The sequence below is a fragment of the Genypterus blacodes genome, unplaced genomic scaffold, assembly GCF_046128005.1.
Source record: "Genypterus blacodes isolate CSIRO-AG114 ecotype Tasmania unplaced genomic scaffold, CSIRO-AGI_Gbla_v1 ptg000111l_1, whole genome shotgun sequence".
NCBI classification, from domain to species: Eukaryota; Metazoa; Chordata; class Actinopteri; order Ophidiiformes; family Ophidiidae; genus Genypterus; species Genypterus blacodes.
In genome coordinates, this window is record NW_027466915.1 from 2,893,281 (window position 1) to 2,918,140 (window position 24,860).

General features: G+C 39.8%; 1 protein-coding gene across 1 annotated transcript in view; it reads left to right on the plus strand.

Moving 5' to 3' along the window:
• The window catches only part of ntm (neurotrimin), a 98,118-nt gene that overhangs the window by 72,483 nt on the left and 775 nt on the right, over positions 1-24,860 (plus strand). The window contains exons 3-7 of the mRNA XM_076161344.1: positions 6,440-6,565; positions 20,473-20,601; positions 21,194-21,314; positions 22,067-22,218; positions 22,890-22,925. Of these exons, the coding sequence (XP_076017459.1) occupies positions 6,440-6,565; positions 20,473-20,601; positions 21,194-21,314; positions 22,067-22,218; positions 22,890-22,925 (564 nt within the window). The remainder of the gene's footprint in view (positions 1-6,439; positions 6,566-20,472; positions 20,602-21,193; positions 21,315-22,066; positions 22,219-22,889; positions 22,926-24,860) is intronic.

Here is a 24,860-nt window from a genome sequence, read left to right on the forward strand (position 1 = left end):
CAGACATTTCCATATGCTGGTCAATGTTATCTCTGGATGTGAGAAAGGAAAAGGAGAAATGTGATGTCTTACACAGCAGGCAGTTTTTTAACATTAAACATGGTTCTTAAATGCATTTCTAATACCCAAAGAACCTAATTGTCTTTTGAAATGTGTTTTGAAGTCTCTGATTGACACACACACACGTTATAGTGGCACTGCAGCACCCCATGTTCTTGCAGTGCTTATCAATGCATGGTGTCCATCGTCCGCCAATTAGGAGTCACTAGTGCAGTGGCGAGGGCTTGGGCCCTCTGCTGTCCTCCAATACTTGCCAATTGCCTCTGTAGGACACGTGACAGAGCCAGATGGACTGCTTACGGGTAGTGATCCTAGGTCAAAGCAGTGGTGGATGGTACTGGAAATGAGTGTCAAATTCAAATCTGATATATGGAAGTTGTTTGCTAATAATGATGAAATAAACTCTGTTGTGAGGCTACTTGAGTACTGCAGTATACCCTAGTTGCCTACTGGTTTTGGTTGGGCCAGTTTGACAGAACCGGTTACAGTCAGGTTTGTATTCAGACCTCCCAGGTCTATATTTGGCCAGATTGGACCAGGCCAATTTAGAAATACATAATGTAGGTCTGTATACTGGATAGTGGTATTTATGTGATTTTTGAAAAAATTATTGCTTTAATTCTAATTAGAATCTATGTTTCAAAGTGCAGTTAAATATACTGTTTGATATTAAAGATTGAGCTATAATATGCTCAACTTTACTGTGCCTATACATGAGATACATTTGACTTTATTAGGTTGTGATCTAAGAGGAAATAAGGGTTTTGAAAAAGCATCTTCTTTAGCTTGGTCCCTTTATTGTAATTCTGAATATCACCACAATCTGCTTGAGTTTATTTGAAAAATCGTTTTCATTTCACAAAGACTAGTATTTCAGCTTTGGCCTCGTGAACTTCAGTTCAATAGAAGCGGCCCTGACTCGTGTGTATGCTTTTGTCATTTTGGAAGGGTAAATGTGAATTAAACTGACATTCAATAAATTATTCAAAGAGAAACAAGTCTGATGTGACTAAAGCAAGTTAAAGTGCTGCTGACACCTTATTCATAAGCTTTTAGTGGATGATCCTCACATGTTGCAAAAAGAGATCTGTCCTTGTACCTTTGAAATTGAAAAGACAAAACGATGGCTGGGACAAATGACCCAGGTTAAGAAAATATTTATGAAGGAAACTCAAATAATTGTAGGTGTTGAGATAAAATCACTACCATCACATGCAGAGCTCTCATATCTTCAGGATGTCTTGTGACCCAGTGTTTGTATATCTTGAGAATTCTCAGATGTTCTCATATGCATGTGAACTCACTAACACATAGACAGATATCTTCTAAATCTGTCCCCATAAGAATAATTACACCAAATTTTCTCTTCACAGCAATTGTATCCATTGTACACCAGTTTAGGTAATAGCTAAAAGAAGATTGTAGTCTCATTGTGTTCTCAATTTTAATTTGATTGAAGATGGCTTAGAATAGTATATTTTAAGTCCCCTCGTGCTCAATTCATCCACCCATTCCCCAACACTTAGTTTGGGTCGTGGAGGCAGCATGCTAAGTGAGGCAGCATATCCTCAGGCCATAACCCTGGGCATTCTGGACTGGTGAAGTGTCAGACAAAGCATAGTTCAACAATCAACCCATATGAATCGGTCACAACAGCACAGAGAAACCTTGAACGGGCCCTATAGGTGCAGGGCTTGGTCAATATGGTGATGTGGACTCAACCTTCACAGCGATTGGACCAATCCCTGGCTACAAACACTGGCATTCAGGACACAGGTTGTCACCTCTTTCAATTCAGTCATATCAATATTAACTGGCATAATAACAATTCCAGAAGTCTAGGTGGACTCAGACTTGGTAAAAAACAAACAAACACCACACTGATGGCAGCAGTGTAGTTGCATTTCATTGTAGCCACATGTACAAATTGAATAAACCAATTTAAATTTGGTTTGTGTGTATAAAAACTAACAAAGAGAGGTTGAAATTTTCCTTATTATTCTGCTGATTTCTCCAGGGGAACACTTTGGGAAATGTTAAAGGCCTACCTGAGGGGTCAGACCATCTCATCTATATCTCAAATGAGGAGGTGGTTAAGGAGATATCATGGAAGATTCTAGAAGTTCCTAGACAGTATGCAATCACAATTAACCCTGACCTATGAAAAATATGTCCTTAGCATCAACCTGAATTTGACCTTGTGACATTTTATGAGACTGTACTCTAACTGAACAGAGCCAGACAATGTTTTTTTGGAAATGGGTGGCAAGGCAAACTGCTGGCCCACTGAGCTTGCGTGAAGCTACATCAAGATTAATCCCCACAATTAAATCTCAGACTGGCGTTGTTCTCATTGATCCTAGAGCAATTAATGATACATTTGATGATACAAGACATTTTATTCCAATCTTCTTACCCTAGAACAGTCGAACAGGCCAGTAGTGGTGGGTGGCCCCTTTGTCCAAACCAGATTCCCCAAGATTCAAAAAGATTTCATGACTTCAAGACTTTGGGAAACCCAATATAAATTTCAATGTACAAGTACCAATGTAGTCACTGCAAAGCATTACATCCCCAGGCCCGGATGGGTACATGTGGATTTCAACAAAATTTCTACATTTTCCACCCTTTTCTCACCAGCTCTACATAAGATGTATAATGACCATTTTTGGAAAAGTTGCCAACCCCCAAACACTCCGATTACAGCTCAAAGTATTTTGTTTCATATCACTGCTTGCAAGATGTCGTATTCTTTTTAAGGAGGTTGGTTTCTTGGTCTATACAGATACACTGACGATCTTGAATGATCTCTGAGATCCGCCTCCCCTTTGCTTACATTGCATTCCAAACCTAAAGCTTGCAACTGGGTAAGACAGATGTCAAAGGATGACAATAGGCGGCTTCAGATGGTCCAAGGCTAAATCCTTTCCCAGCATTGCAATTTTCCTCTCCTCTTGGATATTTGACCTGAACTGTCCTGACGTGTATCCACCATATTGCAGTTGCAAAAATCAATTTTATGAGGGTAAATCTACAATGGGAGACTTTCACTTGAAGTTACAGCCACTGTGGGTGTTTAGTGTCTGCACAGTATCTGTGTCTCTATTCCACAATGTCCAAATTTTCTTTTTTGCTGGGACCTGAGATCAGAAATTACGATGCCTCCCAGAGCAGATCACCTTTTAGAGATCACCTTTGGGAGTAGCTGTATTTATGGCGCTAATAAAACAGTAGCTTTATACTTTATGTTCTGTTAATGTTTGTGTTTTTATATGTTGGATGACTCGGTATAGAGTCAAGCTCTGCGTGTTCCTGCGTTTAGTAGATGTGATTTTGTGGATTTTATAATTCTACAAGCAAAGGTGTTAGAGTTACTCTAATCTCAAATCCATGTTTTCCTTGTCAAAAACTCAATAGCGCCACTGTGGATTCTTCTCTTCTCTTCTTCTCTTAAATGACAAGCACATACTTATTATTAAAGCATTTCACTGGTTATGTTGAGTGATTGGTAAAGATGGATAGAGGCGTAATGAAAGCTGCAATGCACACATGCAGTCCACACAGGTGCGCTACTAAATGTAACCATCTGTCTTCACCTTGGAGCAGCCTGAACAAAGTGCCTCGTATTATAGATCTGTCCTTTTCCTGTTCAGGAGTCAGTTTTCTCAACATGCCTTTAAAAATTGCTTTATAGAGCTTACCTCTAAGTACTGTGAAGTTGATGTTTTTTAAACCCTTTTCTCTGATGCCATCTGAGGTACTTCTACCCATATCTGTGATTTTAGGTTGTTTTATTTTCTTAAAGGTTTGTATTGATATAAAATGAAATATGTATTTATTTTAAACTAGCTTTCATAGGGCTGGAGAGAAACCGTGTGAAATTGATAAGGAAGCTTCCAGTAACTTGTTGCTGTTGCTGAATAATGAACAATTCTCAATCCCACTTCAGTTTATTTTTCAAATAGTTCTATTATTTCCACTTATTTATATGCTAATACTCTGTGAGAATACCTCTGCTTTTTTTTATGTCACATTTCCTTCTTTTTCTTCCTTCGTGAAGTTTCCAGGAAGGGACACTTCCAGGTTACTTATACAAGTAGCAGAAATCCCACTATTTGAGACTAAGACCATTTCCACACTTTGATCGATTGCAGGGGTATTTCTTGGCCCAAAGTAATTTTCCCACATGGGTTTTGTACACATGATGAAATCTGAAAGCTGAAGTGCAACCCAGGGTACATCTGGGACACATGACAGCACATGAAAGTGGTGCTGTGTGGTGGAGTGCGTGCCAAATGCAAAGGTGAATCTGAGTAACATGAGTGCTTGAACATGTGATTTTAATGTTATTCATGATGAACAGTATGAAAACAGAGTCATCAAGTCAAAAATAATATGATATAAGTGGAATAACCTTTCACTTAAATTACATTTTTGTGAGTGAAAGTGACACTGTAGTATTTCAATTTAAATGTACACATGCAATTTTGTAACCACACAGTTCTGTAATATGCCTGCTGATATTCCCTTGCCATCACTGAGCCTTGTGTGTTTTCAGAACCTTCTGCTGTCTTTCTGTATCTATTTTCAAGCATTATTTCATTCAGCTGTCTGAACGAAACAGTGCTGTGATGAGATTGTCTTGTCATGGACTTAAAATGTAAGATGCTTATTTTTTTCTGGTTCTTGACTCAATGGCCTGGTCAGAGAGTAGAAATGGTCTTTACAGGAAGTAAAAACACTCAAAGACTAGTATTGCTGGACGTCAGGTGTACTAAGTGACACACACTGGTAAGCAGTCATGATTGACCAGCAGTGCTTACTAACTGGCGGCTCAGTCATTTTCTCACTGGACCATAGGAGGAAAGAAATCATCTCTATTTTTTTGCACGTTATATTAAGAAATTCAGTGACTAAAGGCCTCACATTTCCATAGAGACTAATACATTTTTGACACAGTGCACTGAATTAAATATAACACTGATTCGTTTTTCATATGAAAATAATATTGCTTTATTGATTGAATTTACTGAGTGGCTGTAAAAGAGGAAAGTGAGTTTTCACTATTTTAAAGAAATATCTTGTTGTACCATATAATTCATAATGTCTTTGTTCAAAAACAACCACTCTGCTGAAGTGCCTGCATTATTCATCAGAAAGTGTTTTGCTTTTGTCAGTGGGAATAGGGATGGGAATTGTCTCATGAATACATGCAACCGGTAGACACTGACACGATTTCCTCAGTGTGCGAAACCTTAACCTCAATACCCAAAAAATAAACGCAAGTGAATCATTTCACTCCTACACAGCACATGTACTCATCAAGGATCTTTCAAATTTGAGCAGAAAAAAAAGCCTTTAAAATGTGCTAGAATGCTAAAATTGATGCAAACAATTCTTCAGGGACGTGAGCTCCTGGATTGCTGTGGTTACTGTACATCTCCCACTCACCTTCATTTTGATCAGCCAACTAAAGGTGCAGTCCTTTTTCACTTGTGAGGTACAACCCACATCGTTAACATGTAGGTTATAAAATTTCATTTCGATTTAGTCTTATTCATTTAATTTTTTGATTAACTAACTTGTTTTCCACATAGGAAAGCAGTATAAAAATGATAATCAGTGGGAAAGCTACAGTAAGAGCAGCTGGTAGCAGTGTTACAAACCTTCACACTAGGGTGCAGGGTAACTTACTGTTGGAAAAGAGCGAATCATGGCTAAAACTGGCAGTATTGACCTTTTTCAAAATCAATGGTTTTATCACAGCCAACCTTTCCTTCCATCACTAAATGGCCACGTTATAACCACCCTGGTTATAACACCCTGAGTTTTACAGATATATAATATATTATTTTGCTTATTTTGCTTATACTTGTACTTACCACTTTCCCTAAATGGAAAGATGGATCTGACCTTTTGTTGTGGACTGCATGAAGCAATAGGTCTGTATTATCAAAAGAGATAATGACTTGTGTATCTGTGGGTGAATGAATGACAGATTGCTGTCACTGAGAACTCCAAGTCCAAACCCCAACGACTTGATTGATAGAGCAACCTTTTAAATGTCAAAACTGCCTCACCTCTGTTTTAAGTTCAGGACAGCTATCTGCTTATTCCATATTGTCCTTTGAATGTAAGAGCAAATAACGCACCATTATCATACAGCAGTCAGCTTTACAAAGTCGTCATGGGAATACTATCAGTTTGTCTCTTTCTACACCTGATTGAAGCCTTTTTGGTGACAGGGACGTCAACTGCATGGATGCATCTCTTGGAGGTTTAGACACTATAATTAAATGTGAATGATCTTTTCTGGATTCCAGGCAGCATTCCATTTATTACAAGTTACTAACATTACATTTCTCATTTTGTTTCACAGTACCACCAAAAATCATCAACTTGTCAAGAGATATTGTGGTTAATGAAGGTTCCAACGTCACCCTGATGTGTCAAGCCAGTGGTAAACCAGAGCCTTCAATCAGCTGGAAGCTCATCTCCTCCTCAGGTAATTTGTTTGTGTACGACTGTCACTGCTACGTAACAATTCTCCTCCATACATCCTCTCAGTTTGACAGTGATACTGCAGAAGCCTATGTTATTTCATCACCACACTTCTGTCTCATTTCCTATTTTTCTGTTCACCTCTCTGGATTTAATCCACCTGCTCACTGTCTTTGACATTGAGTGACCTCTGGTGAATTTCTCGGTCCACTTATTACCCATCATTAACAGTTTTCCAGATCATCATTACAACGTAATCGTGCACAGGAAAATAAACTAGCCATGTTGTAATTGGACTAATTAATTAGGATAATTGGATGGATGTAAATGTTGTGGGGGCCATCTGAATGACAGGATTAATGCAGGGAACATTAACACAGTGTGGAGTATTATGTGTAGACAAGCATGCCAAGGTTGGTGGATGCAAATACGTCCAGAATCGGTTTTGTTGCATTGTACACGCTCAACAGCGCTTATTCCATTTTGCTAATCTCTCGCACAAGATTGAAAGAAACCAAATGTTAGTTCCTATTCCTGTACCCAAGTGTGTCCATGCTTGACTTAATCAGGCAAGATGCTTGCATTCATAATGAATTACATTTGAAAGCCGGAGCTTTTGTGCCTTCATCTATGCCATCCTTTGTGTTCTAGCAGGGATCTGGGAATTGAAATGTTAATATGACAAGAGTGTGACTGACCTGTCTGTAAGGAGATAAGCAGAGAGGGGACATTGATTGGCTCCTATTTACAAAATGTTACCTGCTTGTGCATATATTATTGTGCGGCCTGGGTTTACAGGAGAAGGCATCGCTGCTGCTGAGGGAATTCTTTGTTGTTCTTTCTTCTCTTAAGGAGCAAATGTTGCCTACTAGTCGAACTCTTTGGGTCCAAGGGTGACAGTCTGGACACTGTGATGTCTAAAACCACAGTTTTACTGTTGAGGCAGCTTTTGAAGAGTCCTGGCTGGTTCATGTTGTGATTCATTGATTTGCGCCCCACGAGTTCCTTTGTCCTCTGCAGAGCATTTATCAGCTAACAGAACCCCACAAGCCTCCCTGTGAACAACACAGCAATGAGCCAGTGCTCCCATCCTGCTGTTGCTTACTTATGGCTGTCTTTACTACTTGCCCCACATGATAAGCATCAATATTTATGTTCCCCCTGTTGGTCTACATCAGAGGAAATCTAGGTGTTCAATAGTTTAATGATGCTGTCTACTGTTTTGAGCAATGCTTAGTTTCTAGTGAGCAATAAAACTTAATGTTCAGAGATGGAGTGAAGTTTAATCACAGCTCATTGTTGAGCTCTGACTGCCATGACTCAGGTTCAGCTGGATGAAATGTCAAAGTTTAGATCTCAGCATTGATGTTTATGTATTTTACCTTCAGGCTAAGCCCTCCTCGTGTAGGTGGGAGTGTTTAGCCTGTGGTAGCGATAAATGGTGAATAGGGTTTAAACAAAAAAAACACATACCTACAGGAATACATGTAACTCTAGAGGCTTGAGGGCAGGAAATTTACTTTAGTAATAATAATGCCAGTAAATTGAGTCTTTTCAGTTTTTGTTGACTGAAATCAAGGTCAGTACTTCCGCTGTGTTTGAAGGCATCAATAGTTATTATGATGAACCTTAATAACCTCAAATCCTGACTCGTAAGGAATTTTTCAAAACATATAATAGAATAACTGGTCACACTCTTCTCTCATCATATCCCTGAAATGCTTTTGAATCACCTATTGTCCACATAATTCTGTGTAACATTGGAGCTGGAGATCAACCTCCGGTATACAAACAAGTAAAAAGGAGCACTTTCAGGACACAAAAAGAAACCTTCCTGTGAAGATTAATTCTGTGTTACGCATTCGTAGTCAAATGTCAACATTTACAAGTTGAGAATTCCGAAGTCCCACCTCCAAGGACAACTGCAAGCTAGACGCTTATCATTGTGTGGCAATTGTATCAATATCTGAATTGAACTAGCAGAAGTCGAATTTTCAATGTCCGAGTTGTCAGGGGTTCACCAAGATGTGATGTTTCAGGGTCATATTGACTTCCTTGTGCAGGGCCTCCAAGGCAAACATTTTTGGTTTCCACTTCTCATACCTCCCCATGAATGGTTCAAATATGAAATTTGTTGTTGTGCCACTGGTGAGGGACTAGCTTGACGTTTGTTTTGAACATTCACTATTTTTTTTGTTGTAGCAGGGCTCTCGAAAACTGAAACAGCTTTCTCAGCTAAACATGACCATTGACACAACTGGCCTTGTCAAAGTTAGATCAATTATGACCAGCGGCAAGTGTTGGAAGTGGAATAGACAGTAGCTCTTAATGAGTGTATTGTTCACTGGCCTGTTTTTTGAAGTATACTGAAGCCTGTGTCTGCCATCTAGTAAAGCTTGCTTTCTTCCTTCTGAATTCCTCTAGGTTGATGGTAAGCACAAAAACATGATCACTATGACCTAACATTCTCCTTGTTGAACTGGTGCAAAACAACCTCCAATCACAGAATAAAACATTTGTTTTGCAATGTCAGAGTTAGCGTTTGTAACTCAGACTTCCACACACTTTACGACCCTCTATTCTGCCAGGAACACTGCTCCAATATACACACTCAAAATGCCAAAGCAAAATCCAAGAGTCAAACACCAAAAGCTTTTAAAGCACAGCCTTTCACACATGGTCAGAACCCTACTCTAAACCTTGAATCCACATGCTCTTTCTTACTAGCTATCTCTCTCCAAATGCCATTAAAGGAAAGATTACAGGAACAAAACAAGGCAGCTTCTCTGCTACAGCCTACCAGATTGTCATATCTGTGGAGATAAAGATGGTAAATCCTGAAGCACACGACACATTGCTCTGCACTTCTCTGCTCTTCCTACAACTGAAAGTCTCCCAAGAAAGAGATTGTGAGTCCACTCATGGATACAAATGTCTTTTAGTCTGATCAGGTATGTTATTGGCAGCTTGCGTTGTTGCATGTGCATTAAAGAAAATGATCATGGGGGTGTTTTGTAATAGTTGCTTTACTTCTTACATCTGCATCTTACATCTACATATGTTGACTCACTTATTGGAAAAAATGTGCAGTCAGCTCTCGGCCAAGGGCAGTGGATTGGAAGAGAAAAAATAACTTTGGTTGGTGCTTCTTTGTTTTCTGGGGTACTATACACATGAGAGAGCCTAAGAATAGCTGCAGTAGAAGCATTGCCTTTGTCATAGTTGAAGATATCAAAACAAATAATAAGTGGATATGGCATTGAACATTCCTTTATGAATGACCTCCTACAATATTCAACTTATTCTTTCAACCATCAGTATATAAGCTTTAGGGAGCAAGTTGCATTACTTCTTTCTTTATTTGTCTCTGAAGCACATAGTGTACGGTGCACTTTGACTTATTATGTACTCAACCCTGTATGTTTCTTTGGGCTACATGCTTCCTCCTCTTTTTCATTTTGCACTCCTTTCTGGACCGAAACAGGCTGTCTGCTCACATCATCGACTGTTTGTGTGTTTTAATAATGTATCTCAGACAGGCTTAGCCTTCTAAAGAATGTCTCTCCCACCAGATTCCAGATCTTTAATAATGACCTTAGAGCAAGACGGGAGTTAGAGGTGCATGCATGTTATCCAATTGATTCATGAGAACACAGCAACCTAATAGGCATTGTTTCATGGAAAATCCATAAAATTGTCTGCTGCTCACTGGAAATGGGAATGTGACCTATTTACTCAGTTTCAGCTGCTGTTTATGAGGATTTCAATTCCCGGTGTTCCAGAAGGAGGAAATGTGACACACCACTGTCTGGCCCTGGTAAAAGTCTGAGATGAGGGAGTGAAGAATAGTGTAGAACTATGGTTTGGTTTTAAAAAAAAAAAAAAACAAGGAAAAGAGCACGACAACATCAGTATGTCATTAATATAGTTATGTAGACGTGTAAACCCTTAAAGGATGTGTATAAAATCTGCAGCCCAGGACATCTATGAGAATTTACAATATGTTCTCGCCTCTCATGAAAAAAAGAATTTAAAGGAAAAAGGAAAAGAAAATAGGAATTTAGCAACATCTGTCAGTTTCCGTCTGTTCGAAGATATTTACTTTTGATTTTGAAAAGTTTTGTTCCCTTTTAAATTGGAATAACATCCAGATAAAACAACCACTACATATTACAACCACCGTCCACAGTAGTCAAGTAACTAATTGATAACATCACATCTATACAGATAATGTTGACTTGACATCATGTTGTATATTTCATGAAATGAAAACCTAAAGCCTCGACCTTTTGAGGCTAATGGCTGCTGACCTCTGTCAAAGCAGCCTTGTGTGTATCACTATACACTCTATATATCATTGTCTGCCATCTTTACCAATGGCGCTGCATTGTCTAGCACCAGCACTCATGGTCAACTATCAGATCAAGGTCAGCCAAGCCATCAGATTTTGTGCCACTGCTGCTTTCGGTGGATTCTTGCCACAGATGTCACCAACGAAGACGTGGCCTCTTGTGTCAGCGCTGCCTCCACGAAACAGAAGTTGACCTTTTTCACAGTGCTGAATATTCTTCAGCTGTTTTCTTCTGGCCAGACATCTTCAGAACAGTTGTGCTGCAGCAGTGAGAAGGCTTTGACCCACGCTGCTTGGAGGAGAGATCCTCAGCTCAGACTTGCCTTATGTTTTATTCTTCAGCATAGCACCAGCCCAAACTCAGCAGGGAATGAGGTCCCCTGGCACCATGGTGCTGGCTTTACAATCAGAGCTGGCAGGGAGTGATGGCATTGATGGTAGTGATGCTTCTAGCGCTCTTTCTGTTGTTGCTTCACAGTGCTGTCAAGTGAAGGTGTTAACATGGCTAGCTGTGAGATAATGTTTCACAACTCTACATCAACGTGCCAAGATTACCCAATGAATTTCTAGTTTGGTGTAAATAAAGGATATAATGTGACAGTATATTATTGATTCTAGCTGTCTGGTGTGAATGTCAAATGTTATTTGACAGTGAGCTGTGATGTTGCTCAATTTAACCAATTTGTACTCCCTTTATGTCTACGGATGTCAAAGCATTCTGCCTTGTGCTCATACAGCAGCAGTACAAATGGTCTGATAAAGAGATAGTGTTTGCAGCAGGCTGTCAGAGTAGCTCAGCCAGTGACTCATTGGTGGATGAGGATGCATTGTCTCTCTGGAGAATTCTGTCATGTCATGTGGACAATCATAATTTTGGGGATTTGAATTAATTTTGCACTTACTAGGGTCATTGTTCTTCTTTACCTAATTTCCAGCTTTCAGAACTAATCAAATGTAGCAAAGGTCTGGCTTGCTTGTCACAGCTCAGATATCAACCGCCTGTGATGTCACCTCATTATTTGGCACAGCTGGGTTAGCACCCGTCCTCTTCTAGAGAAGACCTGCTATGTTCCCATTAGTCCATGATGTTAGCACATTTCTTTTCTCTAGGGGTACACTCCCCAAGCATCTCCTTTCCCTCCTGATCAACACGGCCGGTGACGAAAAACGTGGCCTGTTCTTTGGGTGAGCTTGGAAATCCTCTCAGGGACTGAAATCTTAGAATTCCTGTGCTAGAGTTTCATTACCTTGAACAGCAAGACTCTTATTGCATCTACCTTAAATGAATCAATCTCCAGTATTTCTCAATTATGTTGGGTTTGCTTTGCTTTGGTGCAATACATATCTAGATGAACATCTTATAGTTTCTGTGTGGTGCTTGGATACAACTGATTTAAAAACTGCCCGAATGATGACACAGTAGAATGAATGACATATTGGGAAATGGCTCTGATATGCTCAATTATCTGAAACATTGCAGCAGCTGGTTTCTGCTTTGCTGATGTAACAAGAACTTTCTTACAGTTTGTTATTTCCTAAAATGATACACAGATGACAGATTTAAAGGAGTGTTAAGAGCAGCGTTCTTTGCAGTTCAGTGGTTACATGTTCCAGCTGAGCGCATAAGAAGGTAACATTATATCTAATTAGGGAAAACTGTCTTTTATTTCAGAGGATTCTCAATCAATAGCCTATGTGTACCCGACAGAAAATGTCACACCAACGTCATTATGATAATAAGATGAAGTCAGACAACTGATTCTCGAAATGATTTTCACCCGTATGGAATTTTTATTCTTGATTTATAAATTAGTGAGAGCAGAGGAGGGTCTGGCAGAATCTAATTATGGGCCGTAGGTGGTGGCACGTGTTCCACAGGCGTGGGAATCAACCGCTCAGCTATCTCTGCAAAGGTTTGCTGTGAAATCTTATTAAACGCATCCAACAGCTGCTTTCATAGCTGCTTTAACACTCCGGCTCAGATGAGTACAACACAGTTGTTTTCTCCTCAGACATCCTTAAGGTGCCATCTATTGTAATTGCCTATAAATTCATTTTTATGAGGGAAGAAATTGAGGTGGCTGAGTCATCCGTGGTCCAAAATCCCTAAATAACTAAAATACTGTAAAAATTGGCCAATAGGATTTTTCCGGGAGGACTATATATGACAGTTCCTAGATACCAGTAACATCAAATACAATGACTTTCCGGTAACAAAATGATTGCATCAACCCATTTCATGTGTAGGGGTCAAGAGTCACTATTGAAAAGTTAAGCTTTTTTATTATTGGTTTAATGTTAATAACAGAAGGTACCTTGGTTAAATATTGTCCTCAGGTCTATGCCATGCATTTGAAAGAACGATGTTTGCATCTCTCACATCCCTCATGGTTTCCAATAAAGCAAAAGGCCTTAAAAATAATATTTTACAGAGACATTTGAGGTCAGGAGCTCAGGTCTCTACTGTGCCGCTCTGCACTGCAAAACAGCCAAGGAGTGTATGGAGTTTTCTATACTCACCAAACACGATTTTCTTGCTACACCATCCTCGGAGCAGCAGTATGTAAAACAAGCTATTTTCTCAGCTTGAAACCATTCAAAAGCGCTCTACATTCTTTGCTCGTCGAAGTGCTCTTCTCGATTAACATGAATGCAGTTCACTTGTTGGCTGTGTTCGTCTGTTGAAAGTTCACATCTAAGAGAGAACATTGAAATTCTCTGGTGAAGGTCTTTAATTCAGGGGCGTCTATGAGCTTTTAGATCCGTCTGTGCTGTTGTAAAAACATTGTTTATTCCTTATTATTTGTTGAATAAAGCTGTCTTTTTTATTTTTTTTCGTTTCCTAGCCAAGATGAAAGACAATGACAGTACACTGTCAATATGCTAATTTCTACCTTCATTTTTCCAGTTATCTTCTTCATGTCGATTTTCAGCTCTTCATCCACAGCATTCACCTGAATGCTTTAGAGGTGATGCTGGGTAAAAATAAACGTTGTTAGATTGTGCAGTTGGCACTATGGCTCTCAGAGAGAGTGCTGCACGGCAGAACAAGAAATGTCCCAGTACTTGCTGTAGTCTAAACTTATTTTCCAGTATCTCCCAGCTCTACAGCAACTCTCTCCCAGCCTGGGGCCATTCAGTGTGGGCCCAACTATTGCAGGCACTTCAAGGTGTTAAAAAGACTGAATTAAATAAATAAAGATCCTGAGTGTGCCTGTGTGTGTGTGTGTGTGTGTGTGTGTGTAAAGATTGATGATATTCCAGGCTCAGGCCGGGGCTCTCACACAGCCGTGACCCAGCTCCCCCTCACCTTGATAGATAGATGGCTTTAGGGGTTTGTGGCGGATCAGAAGTGATCCTTGGTATCTCCCACAGACCACACAACCTGACTGCAAAGTTTGTCAGCCCAGCCGGCCAGTCGACCAGCCGACGCCCCGGTGCATTAAGGCAGACAAAATGAACATACACGATTGAATATGGCCTAGAAGCAAGGAAAGTTTCCTAGAATTACATGCGTTGCCTGAAAAGATTCATTTGAAGTTGCAGTTGATGGAGTTAAGATTCCATCTGAGTTTGGCCTGCTTTACACTTCAAGGTAAAATAAATATTCAATAATGCTGTTACTTTGATAGTGTAAACCATGTAAAACCATTGCACCCTTTGTAAGGTGTCCTCATGTTATATGGCATACTCACTTTGAAGGAAGAATAACTACACAATCACTCATTCAATATGCAAGGTTTTAACCTCAATTGGTAGCTAACCACCTCAGAGAAAGTAAACTGGTACAATAACCATGTCAAAAAAAGCTGAAACTGTTTGAAACTTAGGAAGAAAAACTCAATTTTGCCTTCCTCTCCTTCACAATAATGGAATAGAATGGAAATTGAATAAAGGAAATCCACATTTAAGTATTTTAGTATAGATAGTGGTAGTAGATAGATGTGCTTTTTGGAGTCTAATTGAGGAGCTCTGGGTACACGCGAGAGTTGACAATTTAAAAAATTGCTTATTCAGGTAAAACATTGTGAAAAGGGTGTTTTCACAGCAATCACCAAACATTCTCAGGGTAAGTAAGAGTAAAGAAAAAAGTCATCAGAAATACCACCACAGTTTGTTGATCTCATTCATGCACCCAAGGGGACAAACCCTTTTAACCGCTTTTGGTTTTAAATGTGCACCCTGTATGATTTCAAGCTGTTAATGATAACTACGCTAGAGAGACTAGCCATTATTAAAGAATTAGTAATTATTAATAATTAATTATTATTATTAAGCCACTGTGGTAATCTTGTGTCACCTGCATCTGAATGTTTGACGGTTTGACTCATTTTGGTAAAACTTGTTGTGAGAGTGGGGGCACCAGGGAACAACCTATTAATTTTGCTGCTGATCCATATCCAGGGGCAGAAGGTTGGAAGTAATAAAAAAGAAAAGATTAAGATATATTCTAAGAGGTTATGTGCACTAACAAATGTACTGTCAATTAAACTGTATGTCACCTGGTGTTTTGCTGATTTATTTGGATTTTATCTCAATTTAAGTCCAACAGCAGTTTGATTGATATTTCACAACAAGGCAGAATAAATCATTTGTACAATTTTATGAATAAGAAAACCATAAAAGGAAACATTAGTTTGAATGCTGCAATTTTGAGGTTATTCATTTTGTTTTGTCCTTTAGATTTTAATACGTTTTATTGTTATTGTTCACAATCCAGACCCAATTTTAATAACAGATGCTCCATTATTCATTTAACTAAATCAATTTATTGAACCGAACTGCCTATAGTCCCTTTAACCAGGGTGGAATGAAAATGTCCTTATATTAATGGGAGTGAATTCCTCCAAACAGTTCAACTGACGTTGTGGCCTGACACATTAGGAACAGCCATGTGTTTCAAATTCTCTTCTGCGCCTGAAAAGTATGCGTGCCATTGATGGGTCAAATCAAAATGATACTGTCACAACAGATTCTCTTCGCCGGGAAAGACCTCTTCAATAGAAGAAAAGACAGATTATTGCATTGCAGTAACACAACCCAAAGCTGTGGCATTTATATAATTCTTTTTGACGCTTGTCCCTTTTATGTTTGTTGCCTTCAAAGGCGATAATGCATCAAAGCAGTATTGGTGCATTAAGTAATTCCATATGCTGATGGCTGATAGAGAAGAGGAAGGTATTTACTGAATGTCTATATAGGGCTCATGATAACAGTTGCAAAGGTATATAAGTGCTGTTTCTCTCTTTATATTCTATTAATGTTTTTACTAAAATCTCTCACAATATTTGTCTGCAAAACAAAAGCTTCATCTTCAACACATTTCACTCTGTGTACGTTCCCCCAAGATAACATGGGTAGCAGCAGCCATACTCCCACTCTTTCCTTTGTTATGCATTCTCTCTGTCTTTTAACAGCTCCTTTCTGCCACTCTCCCTCTATCTCTCTCTCTCTCTTAGCTTGGAACCTTGGATCCATCAATTTGAATCCTACCTCTCTGTATTCCCTTTGCTCCCTCTCCTTAAATGCCTGTATCCCTCAAGCATCTGCTCTCCCGCTCCTCTCTCTCTCTCTCTCTCTCTCTCTCTCTCTCTCTCTCTCTCTCTCTCTCTCTTTCTCTCTCTCTTTCTCTCTCTCTCTCTCTCCCTCTCTCAAGTTGTTCCCCTTGCCCAGTACACAAATATGTTGCTCCCTCTCTCCATTTTCTACCCCTTTTTTTTTCATTGCCCTTGTTGAGTTTGAGGTTGGCATTTCAGGGACATGGAGAGGGTACATTATCTTCTGCGTGCCTCTCCTGAGACTTCTGAGTTCTCTTAGTTTTCTTCTCCCTACCATCTTCACCTGTGTGGTCTCCCTGATGTCACTTAGATGACAGTATGGGACACTGTACTACCTCAGCACTGCTCAGTACCAAAGACTGTCAAATTAGAAAGGCGGCTCACATCCACACTTTGGAAAAATGCATGTGTCTGTAGGTCGGAACACAGAGATATACAATAAATGAGGGGTTCTCGGAAATAACCGAAAGGTATTTTGAGGCGATTATGAAGTTGGTACTGAAGCATCCTGTGCACACTTTACTTTTGCAGAGACAACATTTGTTCTGTCTGTAGCGCGCATGAAAAATAACATCCTTTTTTTCCGTCATGACGCTCAGGGATGATGCCCGCTGTTTTCAACGGCTTCAATTGCGCTGTTGGGAGACAAATTGACAGGATGCTGATAGAAAAGCGCCTACACGGCTGTGCCTCTCTCCAACTGGGGTTTATTTCAATCAGGAGAGACCAACGAGATAATAAGGATAAATTACTTTATTTATTTACAGCACATGATAATTTGTCACAAACCCTGACACTGCCATAGACAATTTACATTTAATATCTGAGTGATGATGCAGGTGAGGTGATGCAGGTGAGATGATGAATGTGTAGTTAGCCAGGGCCCTGGATCTTGCACGGTGGCATATACTGAAAGAAAACATTATAATGACGACCGTGGAGGAAACATATATATTTGTTTGGGAGTGACCTGTGGAACAGAGGGAGCAGATTGTCCAAATGATTTTGTGAGAGGAGAAATTTAACCAGTTAGGAATAATCACGGGAAGAATATGTAGTAATTCAAAAATGCTATAGAGAAATAACAGGCTAATGATGTGGAAACCAAGCTTTCATGAGGCTTTCATCTAGCCAATCGTGTCAAAAATTGGTTTATGTCTCAAGGCCCCTAATGATCTGAAAAAAAGAAAGAAAGAGAGTAATGAGAAAGCACTAGTTTACTCTACAAGCAAAACACAGCAAAACTCGGCAGGCAGATTGCATTGTGTCGGCTGGTAAAGGCGTGGTGTTCTAAAAGCCTAAAGCTTTATCAAAAGCATTGACAAACACAGATTGATTGATTTAGTTAGATGACACCTCAGATATTGTTTTATATTTTCATTTATTGTTTATTCCATGTATGTGATGTCGCATTGAGAAGCTAAAATCTGCTCCACCATATTTTGTTTGAACCTTGTGAACAGTGAACACACACACGCCTCAGATGGCCTTCAGAGGTTCTGCAGGGTTTGAAACACAGTGACGCCAATCAGTGATGTATTTTGGTCCTGAACTATTAAGAGCTTCAGAAGCCACAGTGTTTCGCTCTGGTTTCTTTGTCTTTGTTGGAATTTGGGCAGCAGCGTTCTGAATGAACCGGAGCTGTGTGATTGCTAGTTTTTCTTTTTTTAGAGGAAGCAACAAAGACACTGTTACAGCAGTAGAGCATACTGGAACAAAATGTGAAGTCAATGTTACTTTGACATGAATCCTTAAATTCTCTGTGTATTTTAAAGGTGACAGCAGGCTTGTTTTGTAATTGTGTTGATGTAGCTATTGAGTTTGATCTGAGGGAACGACTCGGCTTCTGAAAAGGACGTAGAGAGAATTCTCCAGAAGAGAACTCTAATGCTACTGACTTGTGGCTATGGTTGGGGGGTAACACTAGGTGGAGATGTGCAATGCGGTGCTTGATCAAGCTCTGACATTTATGAAGTTATTCAGTGCGTCGTATATCTATCCAGCAGTCCTTCCATTCTCTATACCATCTTATCATGTGCACGGCCGCAGGGGCCTGGAGCCTATCAGAGCATTCATTGGGCGAGAGATGGGATCCATCCTAGACAGACTGCCAGTGTATCACAGAGCTCACACTCACAGACAGACCAAATCATTCGCTCCTACGGGTAACTAACCTGCAAAGTTTTGCACATGGCCGTGTTATGTGTCACCTGGAGGAAACACGAACACGACGTTTAATTAGTCCAGAAAGAGCTAGGCAAGATTCGAACTCGGGGTGTTTCTGTTAGGTGGCCTGCATGTGTCTCCATGTCTCATGTTACATGTAACATGTTAATGTTTAATATGCATTTAATATGGAGTAATCAAATGTGGCTATTTTGATAAATTCCTGCTCTGTTTTTATTTCTGTTTGAATGTGTAGAGGGTCATTGTTCGTGTTTTATAATAAAGCTCCATTTTACAGAGCAGGGAATTTTCTTTGACAGTAAATATGCAGGAGTAACGGGATAGGGGGGATGATGGGAAGTGGTGGACACACAACACAGTCTTCTCTCAGAATTAATCAGCAGAGCAGAAACCTTCCTGCACACATCTTAAATTGTGAAACAAAGCTTCAAATGTCAGAGATGATTTGATTAATAATATTGCAAATAGAAGCACCAACATGTGTTAGATGCAGCATCCATCCATCTATTCTGCAAAGCACAGTGGGCTGGAGCCTACCCCCGGGCTCACCGGGAGAGAGGCAGGGTACATCCACTGTAATTTAATCTAATTGGTTTCATATGTCGGTCATGAAGATACTGGAGTTGCTGGTGCTGCTAATGCGAAGCTACCTGCCATAAAATTGAATCTTGATGTGAACACGCGTCAAATGGCAGCCTCGTCTTGATTAACTCTCCTCAGAGGGTCGCGATGTGTGTTTAAGTGACACTGTGGTCTCTATTGGCAAGAAAAAGTCGAGCCAAGAGGATAACGGAACAAAAGACACAGAAGGTGGAACAGACTGGAACCTGTGCACCGATATGAGATCTCCTGGTACTGCTCGTCAGGTGATCGGTGTGTCGTGAGGGCTGCTCTCCATAACAATCTTCCCAAGTGAAATTCAGTAATGTGCCTAAATCCAGCAAAGTGAATCCAAGCGCAATTTATTACTGTCACCTAGCAACGTCTTGGGAGAAGGCTTGAAGTCAATTATGTCTTTTGTACGTTGTGTTGAGCGTTGTATTAAGTGTCTCTGTGAAGCGTGTCAAACTTACACAAGAAATAAGCACCAGGGCCTCGCTCATATTCTCATATCTCATAGGCGGTCGTGCTGTGCAAGCAAGCTGGAAAGACGAAAAAAGGGCAGAATATGAAAGTTTTGACAGACACGTGATAATGAGCGGGGGCGAACAAAGCACTAATCACCAAAACCTCAGGAAAAAATGACAGCAAGTTCAGGATCTCGTCTTGTAAGTGTAAAGAGGAACAACAGATGTGACGTGGTGCATATTTATCGAGGTTATTTCTGACGTGGGTGCAGGTTGTGTGTCGCTTTGCTCGTCAACAAGATCAAGACGGCAGTGGGTAATTATCAAAGCGGTGAACAAGCATTGTGCAGCACGTAATCATAGAAGTTTTTCCTGCAGCATTGTAATTTGGTATAACCCAGAAAAACAGCGAGTCATACCTGAGTATATTTTAATTGTAATGATTCTTACGTGAGTCTTGATTTGGAGCGCAGGCTTGTATCACTCATAGTGCTCTTGACCAATTTCTTCCCTACTGTGCACGATTGTGAACATTCCTTTCCTGACACATGCCACACATGTAAGACACACAGTGGGAGATAGCTGAGTTGAAAGCTAAATGTTTTGAGTCATTGCTTTTACATCGAATGACCGTCTTCTCTTCCTGCCACTTGTATGTGTGTGTGTGTGTGTGTGTGTGTGTGTGTGTGTGTGTGTGTGTGTGTGTGTGCGTGTGCGTGTGCTTGTGTGTGTGTGTGTGTTTTCACAGGGGACCTCGCATCGGAGGATGAGTACCTGGAAATCCCAGCCATCACCAGGCAGCGAGCAGGGACGTACGAATGCACAGCGGTCAATGACATCGACGCGGATGTTCAGACTGTGGACATTACTGTCAATTGTGAGTTCGCTACGGATAGTAGTGTAATGCATGTTCATTTTATTTACATTAGTTTTTATTTGTTCTTGCTTTGTATGAGTTCAAATTCTAAATTATATAAACTATCCTCTAAATGCATTCATTTAATGCAGTTTAATTTTGTCCTTTTAAACTATGTAAATTCCACCTTGCGACAACAGTATATACGTTTGAGACAAGGAAAACAATTTGAATAAGTTAATCGAAAGACTGCCACTTAGAGACACAGAAGAAGCTCTCTGATGTTGAAATCACAACTACAATCAGTTTGAGGGTTGGTTTTGATGACAGACATAGAACTGTTCAATTTTTCAAACGGTTCAAAAGGCACAATCCATTCTGACAGAAGAAGTAGAGCAAAAGTCAAATCTGTATTTACTTGTTTTTATTTTTATTGTAGTTTTTATTCAGCGGTGGTCATGGTATATATTTGGTCTGTGAATTGACAACTCTTTGTGTAAAAGAAACAAACAATGAAAGCAGCAAGGCCATGACCCATCACCCCTGACATCCTTGGCCTGTGCCTGCATGCAGTCCTGATCAGAGTGCTGCCTGTGTTGCTGTTTGCTTGTAGACCCTCCAACCGTGTCAGAGGGCAGAGATGTTGGAGTGACTCTGGGCCAAAGAGGAGTGCTGGAGTGCGAGGCTGATGCGGTGCCTGAAGCAGATTTTGAGTGGTATAAAGATGACAGAAGGTAATAGGTTTTATATTAGCATTTTAAGCAGCCAAACTGAAGAAGTGTATGTGTGTGTGTTTGTGAGAGAGAGCGAGGGGTCCTGTCCTGTCATTTTATGAGAGATATTATTGTGGAATTCAGTCTCTCCACCTCTCCAGTTGTAACCCGCGGTATGGTTGTCGATATCAATTTAATTTCGCTGGCATCGGTTTCCACAGTTATGTAAGTGATAATGTGTGATGAGATGCACCGGTTTACCAAAATAAAGGTTGAGAGAGAGGCAAAAAATGGCTTGATGGGAAGAGGAGTCCACGTCTGCCAAGTCAATTACTTTCTATATCAGTACATCACAGGGTGCAGTACTTTGTTTCTCACGTTGCCACTTAGCAAAGTAAACTATTGTATTGTGATTGTGTTCATTTCTTTTGATTTAAAGTTTATCTCCTGGTTTATCCGTGTCACCTCTCAGACATAGTACATAATGCAGTATCTGTTGTTTGCTTGTTTATGTTTTTTTTTTTTATCTGTGTTACCAAATCCTTCTGAAAAGTCAGAAAACACTATGGATTTGATGAAAAGAAACAAACAAACCAGGCCAAAACCTGACAGAGCTTCTCTTTCTGTGCCACAGAAAAGCTTTTCAAAACACAATGCTGCAAACATACAATGACACAGTTTAATCGAATCAAAGACAAGTATTCTCTATGATTATGGTATCCTGATGGGTAAATCATAAAAAGAATCCACAAATGTGTTGTTTTTTTTCTCAGGGTCTTCAACGGCTTTGATGGTTTGGATATTGTGAGCACTGGATCGCTGTCCAAGCTGACATTTTTCAACATGACTGAGGCAGATTATGGTAACTACACCTGTGTGGCCACCAACAAGCTGGGGACTTCAAACACAAGCTTTCTCCTGTATGGTGAGTATAGTAATCCAATACATTTTGTAGTGTTATTGAATGAGAAAACGATCTAAAATGCTTTTGGACAACATGTCAACAATGAGTGTGGATCACTTATTCAATCCACAACATACATTGAAATGTTTTTATTCTTATGAGGGCTCCTCTGTTGTTGTAAATGTTATTTTATATTTATTATTCAAACTAAAGGCTACATGGCAGTGAAGACATTCTATAGCAGTGTCCAACACTGTGCGCACAACAGGCATCTAAATTAGGGAGGATGGGCCTTGAGCCTTACTAGACTTTGCCCTGAAAGTTATTCTTCACATACATTTATCACCTATTATTTATTACCTCTTTGGGTCTTAATTAGTGTATCTATTTACATTACATTTAGTGTCTATAATGTGTGCCAAAACCAAATCAACAAAAAATCTTACAGATTATCCCTTTAACTTCAGTTAACTGAATTAGATTTAGTTTCCTGTAGTTTTTCATTATTTAAACAGATTTTGATCTATGTCTTGTGGCAATATTAATTGTGTTTATTCTCCAGTAAGTGCGGAGCCACAATACCAAATGTCGATCAGCAGCTTTCTTTCATGCTTTGCAAGTGTTCTCAATGATGTGTTGTTTTGTTTGTTTGTTCGATATGTTGTCCTGATCCATATGTTTCTCTGGTGTAGAGGTAATTGAACCCACTAGCTCAACGCTATTGCAAGGTCAGTATTCAGCAAAGAAGCATGCGTTTCTTTTACCTTGGTCGGTCCAAAACCTTAACCGCATGCTTCGTGTGATCCACGTTGCCATTTTCACAAAATGGAAGTTTGACTCCGACATCTCTGGCATTAGTGCGGACCTGATAAGAAGAGGAAAATTATTTCTTCCTGTCATGTGGTAGTTGGGCTGCACAGCGATTCCACAGAGAGGTTATTAATTTCTTGTTCTTAGACATGAATACCTTTGTGGGCTGGTGTGGCGAGGGACGGCCCAGCAAACAAATGTGAATCTTTGTGAAAATGGTCAATGCACCCTGTTAAACTAACCATGTTTCATTTCTCTTACTTGCAAACCTAACCATCCTTCTTTGTGACATGGCCTCATTTTGCTTTTTGCATGCTCTTTTCCAATGTAAGTATTTCTAATTTTTCATGATAATTTTTCCCTGTGTCCTTGTTTCCAGTCCAACTGTAATATTTCTGTGCATGCTAGTTTGAAAATAGCTAAAACAAATCGTGGAAGCTGTATCAACTAAAATGCTTCCTACAGCTGTTCTGATAACTGAGTGGTGTAGATTTCTGGTGATGATTAGCGGTGTATACAGTTTCATATCTGGCTCTTGAACATATGGAGCTATGGTGATTGTGCAGAGATAAAGTGCTGTTATAAACAATATAACACCTTGCCGATGCTGCCATTTACTCTCGTGACTGGTTATTGTAGTGTCAAGTAAGCAAAAATGTCTCCATTAGCTCAACAGAATTGCATTAATGGATTTCATTTAGACTATGAGTGAACATTATTATTCTAATTAGCCATATGCAGGATTAGGCATAATCTACTGTGGCAGGATAATTGGATAGATGCCCCCGAAGGAAACTCGGGTGAACTCATGGAAATCCAAGGCAAATTAGAAGTCTTTGTGTTTCCAGCTTCAAAGTTTTGTCCTCAATCCTCACACAATACAATTTTTGATGCAATTTGCCTGATACCAGCAAAGAGCACCATGGAAATGTTTTATGCTGTTGTTGCATCTGGAAGCAGTGTTATATATGCAGAGCAGATTCCTGACAACTTTATACAAAAAAAATCAGCAAACAAGTCTTTGTCGGGTGCAGACTGCAAACCCAAAATCAAAAGCATACTGACACAGTAATCCAGTGGAATACAGATGTAGAAAACCAGAAAAGCTGAAAATGTTTTGAGTTGAGGTAACTGAGACTGGGGCTTAGATTTTTGTATGAACTTAAGAAGCATTTTACTGTTGGCTCTTGGTGAATATGAGTCGGATGAATATTGAAGTCCAGGCTTATCAGACGGATGAAACTAGAAGAGAAATGTAATTTATCCATGTCAGGCCAGAGTGACTATTCACATTTAAGGCCACATTACCCTTGAGAAGTTTTTCAAAGTGTTCTAAACCAATTCTATATGGTAAATGAGCCATGTCTAATGTCTAATTGCATGTTTTGACACCACATATTCTTGTATATGTCTCAGGCCTGGACACATATTCACCATAATCAGGGGATATGTACCTGCGGAAACTGGAAGTAAATCCTCTGACAGATGTTACTGTATAAGTCAAAACACACTTTTGACTAAATCCAGTGGTTTATAGAGAATCCCTCAGCACTAAGAATGCCCTTGTTGGAGACAGACTGACCTTTAAGCCACAGATGCTGAACAAGTTTAGTTTTAATCCTTTTGAACCTGTGCACAGCATTTGATGTTGCAGACGATTTTGTTGTGACTGCCTGACACTAAAACCTGTGCAACCAGCAGCATAAAATGCAGGTCATTCTCCTCACCACTAATGGAGCCTTCTCAGCTGTATAAAGTACTGTTTATAAAGGGTCAACTTCAAAATAGTTTCAGATTCAGCCTTGTCTGCTTGTATAATCAATTTCTTCAAATATGAGACATTCCAAGCTCAG